This window comes from Paramisgurnus dabryanus, chromosome 1 (genome assembly GCF_030506205.2).
Source record: "Paramisgurnus dabryanus chromosome 1, PD_genome_1.1, whole genome shotgun sequence".
NCBI lineage: Eukaryota > Metazoa > Chordata > Actinopteri > Cypriniformes > Cobitidae > Paramisgurnus > Paramisgurnus dabryanus.
In genome coordinates this window covers 7227828-7247206 of record NC_133337.1, presented here as the reverse complement: position 1 = coordinate 7247206, position 19379 = coordinate 7227828, and the positions used below count along the sequence as shown (strand labels likewise).

The following is a 19379-nucleotide window of genomic DNA, read 5'->3' as shown; positions in this document are numbered from 1 at the left end:
GTATTATTAGGGATGTGCAGACAGTGGCGGCGTTTCACGAAAACCTAAGGTATGGCAAAAACATTTCGTACAAGAAGGCCATTCTCAAATAACGAATCTATGAAACCACATTATATGTGTACATACTCCACCAACCTGTACAAAATCATATGGATGTACACTTACTGACAACAATACGGAAGCAATACAAATGAAAAACAAAAATAGAAATCCTGGTTGTTTAAAATGCTTTTCAAATGTTGTAATTTTTAAGTGCCACTCCGGCAACAGATAAACTAAAACAAGATAATATCAAAACATACTGTAACATCCCTTCACAAATCTTGTCATGACAACCGCCAATAAACACACAATAAAGACTTTTAAATGATGTGATAGAGCACACGTAGTTAACTCTTTCACCGCCAGCATTTTTCATGATTTTCACAAAAGTTTAATGTCTACCAGAAAATGCTTCTTTTTAAATATATAAACATACAATATATGAAATAAAAGAACAGACCCTCTGCTTTCAAACAAACAAATCTGTTTCATCCTACCTTCATGTGTTCTGTTTTTATCACCTCTCAAATATGTGTAGGTTTCATCAAAAAAACAAAATTTTGAGCAAAAAGCTGAGATAATTCCATTTTTGTGAAGGACTTTTGATAGAGATCAGATGCAGAGCGATCTTTAAAACATACACGGACATACAGCTGTTTGCCCTAGGGCAATACTTCCGGTTTTTATAAGTTGCGGCACCTGGTGGATAATAGCGGTATTGCAGATTGACGAGATATCTCGTCAATGGCGGGGAAAGAGTTAACCAACTAAGACTAAAACACTAAATAAAACTCTTAGTAAAACAAGGCTAAATGCAAAAACAAGTCTTACCTTTTGTCGTCATGCAGTTTTTATTCCACAAGTGGCCATATTAAAAAATGCACGCAAATAATTAATATAATTCACTTCGACTGCGCTACAATTTCCTAGTTGAAGAGAATATGTTTCCACAGAGAACAAATCATATTACTTAAGGAATAATGTATTCAATATGCATAGCTCGAGTGTGGGGGAGAACTGCGTCTGTTTGAATGTTAAAACAAAAAAAGGATTTTACTTGCGAAAATAAAGATTATAACGGCAGCGGTCATCATGAGACCTCCTGCAGCGGAATTCAAGCTGCGCTGCAAGAACGAGAGGCTGATGACATCAAAGTACGGTGAGGATAAGGCGGAAGAGTTTGCTTTCACACCGCTCTCGCGGCACGTTGATGTCATCCACATGTCGGTTCCTGTGTTATAGTATGAAGTCGAACATGCGGGTAAATTATCCCTATACTGCGCAAGCGCTGCATTTAAACAGTTGCGTCTAATTCAAAAGTGAAAGTAAAATGCGCACGTCTGCATGCACATTTATAAACCCCTGACTATCCGGTGGGAAAATTCTGTCACCGCAGCAGCCCTACAGTGTAACAGTTCTTAGTTTTTTTGCGTCTGACCAGCATCGGAACAATGTTGTGTGTAAGCTAGGGCTGGAACGACGCGTCGACGTAGTCGATTACGTCGATTACGTAATTACGTCGATTTGCCGGAAATGCGTCGATGCGTCGCACTGTTTACATTTTAAAATGATGGCGGCTTCAGCTCCGACCGGGGTATACAAGTGTTATACCAAACAGACAGAACGCGATCAAAAGTGTGGGAATACTTTAAGCAGAGACCAAATAAAACACATACTGTGTAAAACGGAAATGGCATACCACCGCAGCGCAACACCTGTGTATGATCATCTTAAAAGAAAACCTGGGGCTCTCCGACCTCAAAATGACGAGACGTCAGCGTAAGAATTTGAACTATTACAGTAAGTTTTTATACTTACTCTATAAACAATAGAATCAATAAATATTGTGCTTAATACAGCTGTGTTTACATCTTCGTTTAATACGAGCTGCGAGACGCCTGACAGACGCGACATTGCATCGCTTCTGGGCAGTATGTTGAAACAGTAAATAAAGAGCAGGACATGTTTTTATATTAAGAAGTTATGAAATAATAAGTTACTGTCACATTGAGAACTGATAGGCATGTGCCCGCGTGCACTGAAAGCCAGCTGGCAGTGCGGAGTTCCCAATGAACGTCTTTTTTTCGAATATGTGCGCAGATATTACAGAAGCTCGTCTTGTAAGGTATTCCTGACATTATTTACAGTAACAGCGGCGTAAACGCCGTTTATAAAATATTAGAAGATCATACTAACTGAACTTGTTTTTTACCCGGAACTTAAGAAAAGTTAAATGTTAAAGTTAAATGAGAATGCAGTACTACTAATAGTAATAATATTAACAGTAATAATATAACCATTACATTTTATATAAGGGTTCATGAATCACAATGAACTTATTTTTACTTCAGTCTGAACTAATGCTGAGCTAATGCATGTACTAATAATAAACTAATGTTTAAAACATTAATATATGCCTATTTTATTGTTTAAGGTGAATAATGCCTCTTTTAAAGTGGCACTGCCACTTTATTTTTCATGTTGAAAATTTTGGTTTGTGTGTTTGTTTAATTAAGAAAATGCTTAAATAAAATGTTGGCGTTAATGGCAGATGTTACATTTATTATTTGTTGGGGAATTATATGTATAAAAAAATCATTAGACTATTCGATTAATCGGAAAAATAATCGATAGATTAATCGGTTGAAAAAATAGTCGATAGTTGCAGCTCTAGTGTAAGCTGTGCATACTTGTGGGCCGGGTTTACTTCTTTTCCGCGTCAGCGCAGCTTTCAAAGTAGGGGTGGAACAGTACACAGAAGTCCCGGTTCGGTTCGTACCTCGGTTCAGACGTCACGGTTAAGTTCATTTTTCCGTACAAAGGAGGGAAAAGCAAAACAAAAATGCAGAAAGCTAATTTTTTTAGTACTTAAGATAATCTTAAAAACATAGGTGTCCTTATCTGTGTTATTTTGAGATGTCATGAATATGAACTGAAAGGCATTTAACATACTATCTCGTATAACAAAAATGTATAAACTTGTACTAATCTTTCATACAAAGATTTCAATGTATTACAAGTTACCTAAATACATTTTTAAATTACATTTAAGCACTTTTATTTAATATTAAATGTACTAAAGAACAAAAAAATGTAGGCTTGTAGGATGCATTAACAGGTGTGTACAACTTCATGAGGCGCTGCAAGAAACTACAAGTGGATGACGTCAGAGTAACGCGAGAGCGATTTGAAATCAGCCTCCTCCGCAAGATTATTCGTGGTACTCTGACGATGATGGCGCTGCGTAAAGTTGAGCACACTTAAAAAACTTAAAGCAGCTGAACTCGACAGGACTGCCCTGCGTATGCACGCGCTTCGTCCATTAATTGTATATTAGCAGGACAATTTATCTCCTACTTCTCAGCGTGAGAAATACAAGGTGTGGCGTGTGAGCGTGTGAACTGACTAAAATGCGTGTATCTCATGGTGACTTGATTAGATGTACTTCCACTCACATACCTAACAACTGATCTTAAAGAGGCCGGCGGATCCTCACCACCATTTGCCATACTCGCTGTCGCTCACTCACTCACTAGACAGTCAATCTGACAAAAAACTGCAGAGTGCCAGAGAATGTAGACGGGCTCTGATAGAGCGCATACATAGGCGGAGCTCGGCTGCATCGGCGCCAATCAGAGCTTCAGAGCTAAAGCGGGGCTACAGATTAGCTGTCCCTAAAGAACCCGCGGATCTAACAGTAGTTCCGCATTACATTAATTATTTTGCACGCAAGTTTTTTTTATTTTCATACCGTGTATTCTCCGTTTAAATTCATGCACCGAACCGTGACCCCGTACCGATTCGGTTCGAAACGAATACATGTACCGTTCCACCCCTATTTCAAAGTATACTCACTGTGGCTACGCGCGGATGGCAGTGTTCGACACATACGCAATGGAAATGATTTCTTATTCACATTATTACTCTACCAGGCAGGTCGTACTGATTTGGCAACATTTACAGTACATAAAAAATGTAGGTGAAGAAAAGAAGCTGATCCACCATTGCAAACAAAGTTTAAAACAAACAACAAGAAACAAAGAACAGGAATCAAACATTATGGTGACGAAAAAGTATTTATTGAGTTTATTTAACACTAAATTAACCTTTATGTAAGAGATACATTTTTTTTGTACTGCTAAACTAAAATTGTTTATTGTTTGCCTTAAAAAAAGTGTGCAAATAAAACATACATTAGTTAAAGTCAAACTTTTTTCTACTTGTCGTTTTATTAAAAAGCTTAAAAATAATGTATTAATAATTATCGCTTTCGAATGATATAACATTTGAGCTCTATCGCCCAGAAGTTTTGTAAAACATCTCATGCCAAGATGCATTGTCCATTGTTTGTTGCTTTAGACATGCATAGCAATATGAAACAATAGTATTTTATGTAAACAACATAATAATAATGGCTTTAATACCTATCGTATATCCTATACGATATAAGATGTATATCTTGGATCTATGCAGTAGACCAGAATGAGCTTATCTATTCTGCCTATCAATACATTCACTGAAAAACACTATGCTTGTGTAAATAAACCCGCAGACTGGGTTATAGGTCAAAGAGAAACCTGCTTTTCATGTAAGGCAGGATAAACAAAGAATTTTGTCGTTGAAATGCAGACTTTTTTTTAAATTATTTTATTGTTTTGTGTTAATTTGTGTTAAATGTTTGTGTCACTGATTTGTTTTTGCGTACTCATGTTAATAAGAGAGGTTGACATAATTTGTTTTCATTTTGTCCTTTGGTTTCTCCATTTACCACTGCCGCTTTGTTTGTTTGGCAATGTTTAGTTAAGATGATTGGTTTTTGTGTGAGCAGGACTTAAGGCCTGTCTGCTCTTCTAGGTCAATTTTGTTTTTTGTGTTTCATTTTTTCCTTAACGGAAGAAGGGTGAAGTTGAACATCCTTCACTTTTATCACTCACTCGAATGATGTCATATGTGACCTTATGCCAAAGTGGGCTCACAGTCATCTGTAAAAATAAATCCGGCACATTACTAGATGATTCTGGAAGGTGTGTCAGACTTACTGTGATGCTTTCAAATTTTTTGGGTTTCTCCACTGTAGCTTGTTCTTCTTTCTGATCAGACTGTTATTGAGTCACATTTCATGTGTCATGTAATTTCACTTCTTAATTTTGCAGGAAACCACCTTAGAATGGCATATATGTTAAATGATCTCATTTAAACCATGAACTTGTAGAGATGTTATGGGCTTGGGTGCTCTAAACTTTCCCTATTTTTAAACTTCAGCGAAGTAGCATCTCTGGAACACTGAAAGGTAGATATTTTTGATTAAAGGAAGCAAGGGAATTTGCTAATTTTGTATAAAGGTTGTCTGTGATAAGAGTATTCATTATGCATATATGAACGATTGAGGGATGTCACATGCATGAGGCAGATTTGTGATGAGGTTAGTCTGTACAAAGGTCATTTCCCAATTGAGCAAGAAACTGGGCTTGTAGGACTGAACATGTGATGTTTACTGTGGAAAGGAGAGGACCAAAAACAAAAAGGGGGAATATTGAAAAACGGCATTGAGTACTAATGTTTTTTCTGCGAAAGAGAGGTGAAATATGGTCATTCATATGGGTTTGAAACAACATTGTGGCTTTAATAAAATAATTGCATGGTCTTTCCGCTCTGTGCTTTTTTCACGTGAGTTGCATGTATAGTAAGGATGCAGAAATGCCCAAACAGTAGGACAGTAAGTGTTGCAATAGGAGCCCATATGTAGCATATGAATGTGAGGGGTTGTACATTCCTACACTGCCTGAATAAACACAGAGCTTACTATCACATGGTCGGTGTATATCAGGTAACCTTAGTTGCACTAAGATTGGCTCATCTCTAATATTTGCCAATAAAATAATAACATATAACCTAATGAACAGCAGGGCATATTTAAAGAGAGAACATATTGTTCTCTCTACACCCAATGATGTCATGTTGTTCTGTGGTAGCCTAAATTAAATGTTAGCGGCCGTATGGAAAAAAACTAAGGGGCCAAACCCGCTCAACTGGATTGTAGTTTGCTCTTATGAACCAATGCCAAAAATGTTGTTTTGCAAGGCATTTGAGGGGTTAAGACGAACACTTTTCGTCTTTTGTCCTCATCTTCTCTCAGTCCTGTACGGTTGCAGTCGCAGACCCTATAGGTACACATTATTAGGGTGCCAGATATTTTCCAAGTACAGTGGTAAACTCTGCCAAATATTTGACTTACTAGAAAGTGGGGTTTAAAAAAAAGAACAGTGCATAAACGCCCTGTCAAGGATCTTGATGTGAGTTAAAAATTTGGCAACTGCTTACAGTTTTATCAGACGTTACATTTACTAAGATCTGAATGTTCTGGCAGAGATCAGAGAAACAGGCTGTTTCCCTCTGAAAGTAGACGCATGTCTCTCCTGCAGTGGTCATGTTATTCCAGAGGCCAGCAACGGGATGTTCCCAGCATTCCAGGAATTGAGGTGCGCAGGATTGTATCCCTACCAAATCCATGCTGCCTTGCCAAACCTTACTGGTTTTATCTATCACTGAAAACGTGTCTCTCAAAATTTCTCATAAGGTCATTTTAAGTTATCTTAGATTGTACTGTGCTTAAAATCCTTGTGACGTGCCAGTAGTCATGCTGTAAATATTTGGCAATCAGCAGTGGGATTTTTTATTAATGAAGTTTGTTGTGTTGCCAAGTTGTGTACCACCACATGTGATGCTATGTTGATTGATGAGGTATAAAAGGCACTTGTTCAGATAAACCTTTACACTGTGGCCTAACCTTGGTGAAATCTCTTACCAGTTTTTTCTAAACCGGCAGCAAATGTAACGTGTGTGTTTTCCTGTTGTCTTCTGTAAAGGAAAAGCATCACTGAAACAAAGCTTATGCTGGCAGTATTGTTGGGGAGCAGGTGGCTGGGGCTTTACAGATGAGTCATGCTAAAGCCAGAAAATCACACTGGCTGCTTATTGGTTAAGCTTGGATGAACAAATCGAAGAGTAGAAGTACTTCAGTACAACATTACAGTAGAGCATTTGTTTTGAACAAAATGTGCTGTTTTATTTCTGCACAATGGTCTACAACAAACACAGTCATTTTATGTGGTGGTTAGCTGACACTTTGTGTGTACGTTATGTTTGTCCTTTACACAGAAACGTACAAGTTGTCCCAGCTGTGTCCCCAGAAGATAAGCAATTGCTTTTTTTCTCCTGGAAAGAAGTGATTATGGTTCATGATTGTCTCGAAAGGGTCATTACATCCAGCCAATCAGTGCACACATTGAGTAATTACATCACACATCTCATTTACTCTAGAAGCATGTTTATATTGATTAGAGTTCTCTGACTACGCAACCGACTCTACAGTTCATTTTGTGTGGCTGTGTGTTGGTCACGTTGACATATTTATTGTGCACAATTCGGGTTAGAGACTAATCTCATGAATTAAGAAGTGTGTGTTTGCAGACGTGTTAAAAAATAAAACAAACACACCCTAAAAACATTTTTAATGTTTTCTATCTGATCACTTTAAATGTGAGCCATTGCTGAGCGTGTGCTCACATGCAATATTTCCTCCGTTTCATATTCATGCTGTTACCATACCCAGGGCTCTACACTAACCTTTTTCACAAGGATTACATGTGGTCCTAAATGAAAAAAATTAAGTGAACATAATTAATTGAGGAAGAAATAGGATTTGTGACATTAGGCTCTATGTGGCTCTGTGCAGAACTCTCTCTTAAAGTGACAGTAGCGCCTTTTTCTGATCTGAAAAATTATACAATCCGTGACAGGAAAAACATTATAGGATCCAAGCTGTGAGTCTTGTGATCCAATAAATCACTATTAAATGGTGATTAGATCCTAGTGTGGAGATAGGCAAAAACAGTTGGCTTGCATGGAAATCCAGGATTTACATTAAAAATAATGTATTTTTTATTCAGGCTACTTATTCATTTCGGCCTACCAAAAATGTAAGAGTACCTGCCTGAAGGGCTACCAGGGATTTTATAAATACAATATCATTTTTATTCTTTTTCCTAAGTGACTTTTAACTTTTTAAGTTGCAAGACTTCAGCCGAAACCAGGACAGTTTTTATGCCCATTGGCTGTTTGTTTACACAACAGCAGTGTTTTGCGGTCCTGATATTTGCACCCTGGATGTCTCTTAGCTTCATCCATTCTGAAAAAATCAATGGACAGTCAGATGTTCCCTTTAGCTAAACTAATGATAACAGATTGAGCTGTGGTTCAAGAATTTGTTCGGCTTTTTCTATGTATTGAAATGAATCTTTATTCCTGTCACAGTAGCAATAGCAGTAGTGTGCAGTACTGAACATTTCTTACATGTCATATTATTTCAGGCCCTGCCCTTCTAAGCATACTTAAAGTGGAGAATTAACTACAACATGTGCTCAAAACAGCTTTACACAGTGACGGAGATGATGATTCATTGCTCTCTCATAGACACACGCTTGCTTTGGGATTGTTTACTGATCCCAGTTCAGTCATTGGATTCATGGTCATTTTATATCCAGTAAGAGCTTTATCGTTGGTGTCAAGTATCACTGAAGATATGCTTTTTTCCACACACACATTTCTGAAAGTGTTTGGGTGAAGGACATATAGATGGAGCAATTAATATGAACACATCAGAGCGACCCACACATGATTACGCTTATGGAGTGGGATGTGGGTTATTCTTGCATTATAGATCCAGTGTTCATCATTCTGACGAAGAGAGAGACACGTCTCTGTTTGTCTGTGTGTAAAAAAACTTTGAAAAAAATTTTGTCTGATCTTCATTGTTTATTTTAGTGTTGGGCCGATAAATCTGACTTTAAGTTGATAAGGGCTTCCTACTGATCAAAAGCCGTAGTAGATAGCTAATATCGGCTGATTCTGAATCGTTATTGGACAGGTATTATTAGTGTATCAGCATTTATCATCCCATCCCTAGTTTATTTCCTTGTGAAAAACCCCTAAATATAAAACTGTTGCAACTTATTTTAAACCTTAAGCGGAGGTCACTTTTTATGATCAAATGATTTTCGACCCATATATGAAGCTATCTGAGCCATAATCATGCCTTGGTGACCACCCACTGTACCATATCATTGTGGCTATGAGTTCTGCATGGACAAACACTACTTAAATGGTTAAAAGGGTAACATTTAGTTGAAAGACTAAATACAAGGCTGAATAAGTTTAGAAACCATTGAAGCGTGTCTATTTATGGCACTGCCGCCAAGCACTGCAGGGTTAAAACAAAATTAGGCAGAAGAACATTGAGTTTTGTATGTCTGTGTCTGTGTTGCATTGACTCGACCTAAAAGCAAAGTGAATAAATAGTTTCAGATGTTAAATCTTACTTCATCTGTCATCCGTTGAGAGAATGTGCTGTTTTAAATGGAGATGAGCTTGATGCAGTTGGACCTCTACTGGTTGTTTACTGGTAGTGATGCATTGAAGGTCATTCCTGCCGTAGTCATACTTGCCTCTGTTGAGGATACCCTCCAGCTGTTTGTGTTCTCTGTGTCAGCAGAAAAAAGGGACAAGACCATTTACAAAGCTAGTAGGGATTAGTACCACACGTCAGCACCGTTTAAGAAGACACCTGAGTCTGATCTGCTTACGATAGGCTTGTTAGCCTCAACAATACCTCACGTTTTCACCCTCTGTATCATTGGCAGTGTCTTAATATCTCCATCAGCCACTGCAGTTCGGGACACCTTCTCCTGCCCCAGATTTGCTACAAGGCAAAGCCGACTTCATATTTATTCAATACAGATTGTCCTGGGAAAGCCTACGTGCATGACGAGATCTAAGAGACAGCATGTGCCTCATACACACATACCCTGTGGGTGTTTGATAGTTGAGCGTATATAAGAGTATTGGGGCTTTATGTCCTCCAAACACAGCACTGAATGTTTGTACAAGCACGCGCTGTGCAGAAAAAAAAGAGAAATTGGTCTCAGCAGGGATTTGCCTTTAACACAGAAAGTGTTGAGAACATGCCATCAGCAAGGTCATATAAATCAATATGGTATTAATTCAATTGAGTGTATGTGTCTGAGAAGAGACCGGGAACTTAAATGACCTTTTGAGTGTACATATAAATGTGAGACCAGGTAGCCTGTGGCGGTATATTGGGTTATACTGGTAAATTAGATCCATCCGGTTGATAAAACATCACTTGAACTATGTACGGTAATAAACTGGGCATGGCAAAAATCTGTCCTTTATAGTACGACACCTGTGCACATCATTTCACCAAGTCTTAACAATAGTGTTTTTGTGTAATAAAAAGTAACTGGTGTTTAGGTTATTTAGCACATCTGTCAGTATTAAAGGGCTTTGCTGTTTCTTTAATTGTTGGTTTATTCTTGCTTCCTGTCCTGTTTGTGTTTCCTCTGCGCTCTGTTTGGTTAAGTTCGATCCACCTGTTTTCGAACAGCTCATCGTGTGAAAACGCCCCTTTGGAAACAAGTCTTATTGGTGTCTGGAGGACACGATGTTTAATTAGTGTAATTATACAGGACCTTTTTAACACAGACTTGTCATTCTGACAAACTAGTACAGACATTCTGTGATGTATCAAACGGTGCTGCAGATTGTGTTATTTTTAAAGAATAATTTGAAAGAATGGTCAGACTGGGATTGGTTAAAAATTAAAGAGCAAAAATTACATTATAGGTGCATATTAAGTGAAAAACAAACAGTTCATATTTTTGTGACCCATGTTAAATGTGTTTGTAGTAAAAACTTTGCAGGTCGAACTGGGTCACCTGATAAACATCTTTATTATTGAGCCTTGCTTGGTATGAAAATGTTTAAAAGAAAAATGTCACTAATCCTAAAATCTGTATTTGTGTGTTCTCAGTGCCTTACAATGAGGAAAACAGTACATGAAGAGAGAGAGGAGACATCAGACAGAGGAGAGGAAGAAGAGGAGGAGAAAGAGAAGAGCTCTGATGAAGGTCTTCTGCTACAAGCACACCATGCCATGGAGAGAATGGAGGAGTTTGTTCACAAGGTAAAAACTCAGCTTTTTGTGATTTACTGTTTTCTGTCTATTAGCCTACTGTTAATGTAAATACCATTTAGTGAATTTCATATTGACTGAGTAAGGTTGAAATGAATGATTTGACCTTACTCAGTCAATACTTAAAATCTCAGTTAGATTATGAGACTTCACAGACCGGGTCACATATTTATTTCACAGCCGAGACTTCATTCTCTATAAACACGTATGCGATATTAAGATTCACACTGTATATGTTTAGTGTCCTATAGTAAGAATAAATGCAGTCCCATACGCTTTAAGTAACATCGCTGTACCTTCTGTACCCAACGTCTGTGAGTGCTCACAGCTGCCTTTTTGAGACCGTGCCCTAGAATACAAAAAACATCCTTCACAACCCTGCCAAACCAGACACCCATCTTGCTCTCATCTTGAGCGTCTGCCACATTGCAGGGGAAAGAGGAAGTCCTCCTAGAAGACTGCCTGATTGTAGCATGCCATGTGTTTTGATGCTGTGCATTATAAACCAGCTCAAGATCTTTTGGCTTTCTCGACTCTCTTCCGTTAATGGCTCTTTCTTCCCAGTTTTCTCTCCCTCTGGGAAGCAAGCAAAGCTCTCTGTGTTGGAGAGCAAACAGAGCACCAGATCCAATCAGTGTCATTCAATATCAGCACTCAGGTATGGCGTCTTAAAAGGTGCACTTCTAGGAAAGCGCACTTAAGGAAAATATACCTTAAGGGACGAGCGAAAGGCACGCTTTGACATTGAGCCAATCGAATAACCTGACCTAGTTTCCTTGTTGTGTATTTATTTATTTAAAGGCATGCCTTCGTGTAGCCAAAAATCCTGTTACATGTGCTTCTCTCGGTCCTAGTGACACCTCTTTGGCCTGCCTGTAGATAATGAAAACAACGCAGTCACAGGTGTAACTGGTATGACACTGTTTCTGATGAAAACCACACTGAGTCATCTGCTTCTTAGTAATGTGACCACAACTGGTTTAGAGGAATTGGGCAACCTACACTCTTTAAATGGTTGTGTTAAAACAACATATTAAATGCGTTGTCCTTAACTAGACACATCTCTGTGTTGTTACTGGAACAACGCATCTTTTGTTGTCTCTTTTATTTATTTGAACAGGAAATCAACACATAATGTGTTAAAAAGGATAACACAAAACGATTGTTTAAAAAATTAACACATCCTTTCTTGGAGTGTAGTTTTGTCACCATGTTAAAAAAAGTCCAGATGTGGTTTTAATCTCCCATTTAAATATTTCTACACCTTTAAAACAAAAAAAAATCATTTTGGGTACTTTAGGACATAAACATGATTTCTGTTAAATGTAATAAAATGTAAACCTTAAGCAGCCTTCTTTCTAGACTAAGGGCGCACCCATATTATACCTAACCTGACCGAACTGTGCCCGAGCGTGCTTGTCCCCCCTCCCTACTCCCCCAGAAGCACGCACTAACACTGTATTTTAACTGTTCTGAGCCCGAGCACGCTTTTGTTATTTGGATGCGATTGTTTTGAAGAATTTGTATTTTTAAATGCCCTTGCTTTTCCAAGCTTATAACAGTAAAAACAAAAGGGATCAGGGAACAACTTCTGGGTTAAAAACCCCAAAAAGTACATTCATTCTTCACAGAAGTAATCCACATGGCTCCAAGGGGTTAATAAAGATCTTTTGTGGAAAATTGATCCAATTTTGTTTCAAACTTTATAAACTATAATAACTAGCTTCTGGTAATGACTTGACGCCTACTACGCTAAAACTCTCTTGTGAATCACATACATTTTCTGCAGAAGACCTTTATTTAACCCCTTGGAGCCGTATGGATTAGGATGAATGCACTTTTTGGGGGTTATAAAGCTTGGAAGAGCAAGGACATTTATTAAAATAACTCCAAATGTGCTTTAAGTCCGAAAGATGATGGACATATATATCTCAGATTGCTTGAGGATGAGTAAATTGGGGTAATTTTGATATTTGACTGGAGTATGAGTAGTCATTTGGGAGGCGATGACACAAGGCTCTCGCATCATAATGGTCAGCCATTCAGGTAACCCTGCTGCGCGCATCAGAAGGTTTTTTACGAAGGCAGATGAAGGTGAAGGTCGTGCAATTGACGTCTCTCCTTTTGAACCGCATTTTGGTGGGATTTGTGACAACACTGCACATTTTGTGACTGAGCCAAAGTGAACCGTGCCCGAGCCCACCTTTGCAAGCGGGCCAGGGTGCAATTAACTAAACTCGGTATGGTGAGTTTACACTAGTCAAACAAACCAGGCTTTGGGGGTTAAACGTACCACGGCACAGTTTGGTTTGGATAATGTGAGTGCACCCTAATGCCAGATACACACTCTTTGTATGTACTCAAACATGGATACAAATGCTTGGGCCACACACAGTAGCCGCTTGCATGCTCTATGTGGTATTGTCTGTGTTTCTGTGGTGGCATAGGGTATTTTTACATTTCTGTGCCAGAAAATTTGAAATGTTTTACTTGAAAAATTTGAAAGCTTGTTAAATAAATATAAAACAAAATAATTTATAAATAACAAATATTAATAAAAAATATTTGATAACAAATATAATACAACAAATATAAAAATAACATTAATTTGTAGCACCTCTTGTGGCAACACAGTTGCACAGCTCTCTTTCACTCGCACGCACGCACGCACACACACACGCACACGCACACAGAGTAATTACTTTCTGAAGTGTAATGAAAGGCCTTTACCCACGTAGACTTGAGCTCAGTGTAATGATATGTCAAAGAGAAACCACTCATCTTTACAAAACCGCTGGGTTTGTGTTGAGAACATGCAGTAATCTGATCGATTTAAATGTGTTTATTTTAGATGTGGGAAGGCAGATGGCGTGTCATTCCTCATGACGTCCTTCCTGATTGGCTGAAGGATAACGACTTCCTATTGCATGGACACAGGCCGCCCATGCCCTCCTTCAGAGCGTGTTTCAGGAGCATCTTCAGGATCCATACGGAAACAGGCAACATTTGGACCCATCTTCTGGGTACGTCAAATACACCCATATATTACATCGCTTTCATTTGCCATCTAAACACACACACATACACGCTATAGATGTCTGTTTTACATACATGACAATTATAACTGTATACAATTATAACTGTATACACTTTATTTATATAGCATGTCCCAAAAAATGGAGGGGAAAAAGTTTTACATTAAATCAGTGCATGTTCACATCTGCCTTACTTTTTTGTTAAGTACTGCCACCCAGTGGACAAATATGAGCAGTCTTTACAAAACTTTAAAAATTAAAATTCCGTCATCATTTACTCTCTCTCTCATGTTGTTTCAAACCTGTATGAATGCATTTTTTTTGATGAACAAAAAGAAAGATATTTTAAGAAATAAAAATCAAACCTGTCATGAGCCCCATTCACTTCCATAGTATTCTTTTTCCTCCTATTTAAGTCAATGGGGCTTATGATTAGTGTGGTTACAAACATTCCTCAAAATATCTTCCTTTGTGTTCATCAGAACAGAGAAAATGGAGAGGTGTAAGGTCACACTGAACATACAAAACCAAATATGTTGTACATAATGGTATTGATTAGTAAGGGGAGACTGTATTGTGCAGCTATTGATCCAATAAAATCCAGTTAATCGCTGAGCTACAACAGACAAAGCAGATCTTTGATAATAGTGTAACATTATCTGTTAAGCTCTTTGATGTGCTTCTAGCTAAATTCGAGTTTATGAATATAATGTTTGACAACAGTACACTTATTGATTTATTGTACAGAGCAGGATATACATTTTTTTTATATTGAACTCTGCCTTCTTATAGTGACACCCCTATACACAACTGGAGTTCGATTAGTTTATTAAACACACAAACATTACACATGTATGTAATCATTGTACTCTTTGTGTCTACAGGTTGCCTGTTCTTTCTCTGTCTGGGCATCGTGTACATGTTCAGACCCAATATGACATTTGTGGCACCGTTCCAGGAGAAGATAGTCATTGGCATGTTTTTTTTGGGAGCCATTCTCTGCCTGTCCTTCTCTTGGCTCTTCCACACGGTCTACTGCCACTCTGAGGGGGTGTCACGCGTCTTTTCAAAGTAAGAACCTGAGCAAAACATCCCAAACTATTAGCATTACAGCCAAGTGATTTACACAAAACAAGAAAAAATTATAGAGCTCGTAAATTGTGCTTAACATTAGTTTATATTATGTGAATTATTAACTCCTGGGGTTTACTTTTGTTGAAATTCAACAGAAAACTATACACTAAAATGGTCACACAATAGATGTAGATAAATCTACAGCTGTATATAAGACATACCTGCTACTGCCATTATGTAATTAAATGAATGCATCTCTCTGTTATTCCCTCTTATTACAGACTGGACTATTCGGGCATTGCATTCCTGATCATGGGTAGTTTTGTGCCGTGGCTGTATTACTCTTTCTACTGCTCTCCTCAGCCTTGTTTTATCTACCTGATCGTGGTGTGTGTACTGGGGATCACCGCCATCGTTGTCTCTCAGTGTGATTTCTTTGCCACGCCGCAGTACCGCGGAGTCAGGGCCGGTAAGACCACATCTTTTTTATATATATTTTTTTGTCCGCATTTCCCTTCTCCTGATGCACTGTAACTACCTAGTTAAATTTACTCATCATCAAGTTGTTCCAAACTTGTATACATTTTTTGTTCTGTTAAGCAGGAAACAGAAGCACCATTGATTTCTATAGTAGGGTCTAACAAAATACTATGAAAGTCAATGGTGCTCCACAAAAATGGTTTGGATACAAACATTGCTCAAAATATATACTTTGTGTTCAGCATAACAAAGATTTTTACAGTAAATGATGACCATGTTTTTATTTTTGGGTGAACTATACCTTTAAGCAATGATAAACTTTCTCCTTCGCAGGTGTGTTTGTGGGTCTGGGGCTCAGTGGAGTCGTCCCCACGCTGCATTTCATGATCACAGAGGGCTTTCTGAGGGCCACCACCATGGGTCAGATGGGTTGGCTTTTCCTCATGGCTGTCCTGTATATCACCGGAGCCTGCCTGTACGCTGCCCGGATCCCAGAGAGATTTTTTCCTGGCAAGTGCGATATCTGGGTAAGTGCCGTACTTATTCTACAGATGCTTTTAGAGAAGCGTGTGATGATTATTACTTTGATGCAACTGTAGTGCCCATATTCATCTCTAATCCATTCAAAACAAAGTGAGGAATGAGTCAAAATGACTTTTGTTGTAAACCTTAACCTATTAATAAAGAAAAAAAAACATTTAAATTAAAAGGAACAGATGTTGCTGTAGTTATAAACTTGTTTTATAGAAATGCCGTTGGTTAACACAACACTAGTCAATGCATTAGAAATGATCATGTAATAGCTTGTTAATGTATCAAGACCTAAATCTAGTTCTTTTTTTCTGTTTTCCAGTTTCACTCCCACCAGCTTTTCCACATCTTAGTGGTGGCAGGGGCCTTCGTGCACTTTCACGGTGTGTCCAACCTGCAGGAGTTTCGTTACACGGTTGGAGGAGGCTGTGTGGAAGAGGGCGACGTGTGAGATCCGTGTCCTGTGGTGTTGAATCACACCACTAGAGGGAGATGACGCTCCTCTCACTGTTGTTGTCGGCAACAGCTGTGTCCTTCCTACCCATGATGAGTACATCTGTGAGGACCGCGCTTGACTGACAGAGTTACCCAACTTCATTTTCCCTTTGCTTTTCTTTTGTTCTCTATTTTCCCCCTTAAATAAAAGGCATTATGGGATAATGTTGACACAGGTTCAGGATGACAATTTGTGTTTCCTAAGGTGATACATATAGGAATTGGAGACGGTTTGATTTTGTTTTATTGCTGTTTGTTTTTCTTGTTATGAGACAGAACACACACACGCGGTCTTTAAAATGAAATTGGAAAAGTTTCTTGGGGTGGGCAGTTAGCCATTTTAAAGTTTTTCATGTAAATAAGATTTCTAAATTTGGGTTATATAGATTTGTACGAAAAGAAGTTATAAAATGTTTTTTTTTTTAAGTAAATCATTATATCATTACTTTGTTTTACGGAGGCCGGCACAGTAGCAAAGAGTATTACAGCCAGGTTTAAAAAGACCTACATGTTGTGGACTGGGTTGATTTTGTCAGACCTGGTTTCTGGATACAGCAGAAAGACACGTCAGTTTGCTATTGTCCGAAACCCAGCTGAACTCCCACCTGTAAAACACTGGAAAGCCATACAACCGATGGAGCCAGCTGGAGTCTGAACAGAAATCGGGAGCATTTGGAGGGCCTTCACAGGCCTTCATGTTACACTCATTCACTCACACACATAAGGCTGGTTGTTATTCGATTTTTTTTTTTGTCTGTTCTTGTTTTCTTCATCTAAATAGATGTGATTCTGCCTGGTTTGGGAAAAAATCGTTTATGAAAGACTTGCTATTTTAAAGTAGACAAAATCATAATCTGACAGGTAAAGGATGCATTTGTTGTGTGACGTCCTGTGTGTCATCATCTGTATGTGATATAATTTATTAAGGAGTTTTCTTATAAACCTTTGGAATGTGCTGTAATATTCCACATTTAAACAAGGGCAATGTTTAAGTTTTCTCTAAAGAGATTTTTACATGCATTGGTATTTATTTTCATTTTTAAATGAATAAAAATCATTTTAAAACTTTCTTAGAGTGGTTGTGTTTTATGGAGGTTCCTGTGTAACCCAATCCCATCACCTGTACTATACAAGTTTATATTTGGTGTCCCACATAAGGATGAACAACATATTTATGCTCATCACACTTGAAGGTGTTTTAAAGCAGACCATCACAAGTCAATTAAGCACGGTCAAATGTGGCATCAGTAAAATGAAAGCATGTCTTTCAAATGTACATTTTATCTTCTGCATTAGTTTAAAAACTTTGTACCAAGATCACTGCAGTATCAGTCTTCTGAGCCACTGAAACGGCATTATGGCTTTGAGATTTTGATGGAGACTATTTGTGATCCAGTCTTCAGTAGCACAGGTATATTTGTAGCAAAAGTATGACAAGTACATTGTATGAGTTAAAATTTTACATTTTTCATGTTTCAATCAATATGTAGAGATAAATATATCTTAAATCTATCAAACTTTATTTGCCAATGCAATTATGGCTTCATTTGGACAACTTTAAAGGCGATATTCTCTAAATTTTGGTTTTTGTTTAAGTTGTAACCATACACCAATGGAAAGCTGATTTATTCGGCTCCCAAGTGGTGTATTCATTTCAATTTCAAAACCATTATGAGTGGTTTTGTGATCCAGGGTCACTTTTTTATTACCAAAACTGGATTTTAAACCAAAACACAAATATATAGAAATACATCATGGGTTGACCCCTGAGCCACTGAGTTTGTGCTTTTGGAAAACTATTTTAACCAAGACAAGTGAGAAAGTGTTCTACCCTTTACTCTATTTATTGTTGTGTTCAATTAGTTGCACATAGTGCTACGATGCAAAAGACACACATTTTATTCCCAAAGGACACAAATATATCAGGAATACACATAAAAGTGTACAGAGCATTTTATAGGGGACACACTAAAACATGCAGGTTGGAATTACTTTATAAAAAAGCATTTGGCAAAATGAATGGTGATTGATAGACATTACAGTGCATAACCCACACTGTATTTGTGCGTAGACACCAGTGGAAAGTAGTTCAGTTAATTCTGAGTAAATAAATATACACAGTATACAGACTGTTCAATATACTGTCAGCATCTTCTGATGTATACGGGGAAGCTTGATAATCCCCCAGTTTTACAATCATAAAGAACCTGATGCAACCCTAATCTCATACACGAAGCTCAACAAAGCACTTTGACCCTCATGCTGGAGACTCAACAGAGCACTGCAGACTCAAGGCGAGAGTTTAACCCCTGAGGCCGCTGCGCTGAGCTCTCGGGGCCTTGATTGTGAAAGGTCTGGTCAAAACTAACATCAAAGACACATTGTTAATTTCATGAAAAATTCTTTTGAAAGTCTTTAAGCTTCTCTAAAGAAACCTTCTAATGTACTGCTGTCTCTGTGGTTCATGGGGAGGACTGTGCTTTGTGTCAAAATCTTGGTTCAGAAATCAATCACTCAGTGGTGCAGGGTCTGAATCTGTGTCTTTAGCACTTGAGCATCTTGGTTCAAATACATGTTTATAAATGTTTAATAATCACATCAAATATTTAATCATATAAAACAAACAACCTTACCAAAACGCTCAGCAAAACACTGAACTTGTATTACAGTTT

The 19379-nt window shown here is 38.0% G+C and overlaps 1 protein-coding gene across 1 annotated transcript in view; it reads left to right on the top strand.

The window, feature by feature from the left end:
- Window positions 1-17775, top strand: part of adipor2 (adiponectin receptor 2) — a 33938-nt gene extending 16163 nt beyond the window's left edge. The window contains exons 3-8 of the mRNA XM_065255281.2: window positions 10931-11083; window positions 13944-14115; window positions 15012-15198; window positions 15483-15670; window positions 16015-16208; window positions 16535-17775. Of these exons, the coding sequence (XP_065111353.1) occupies window positions 10931-11083; window positions 13944-14115; window positions 15012-15198; window positions 15483-15670; window positions 16015-16208; window positions 16535-16663 (1023 nt within the window). The 3' untranslated portion in view covers window positions 16664-17775. The remainder of the gene's footprint in view (window positions 1-10930; window positions 11084-13943; window positions 14116-15011; window positions 15199-15482; window positions 15671-16014; window positions 16209-16534) is intronic.
- The last annotated feature ends 1604 nt before the right edge of the window (window positions 17776-19379 follow it).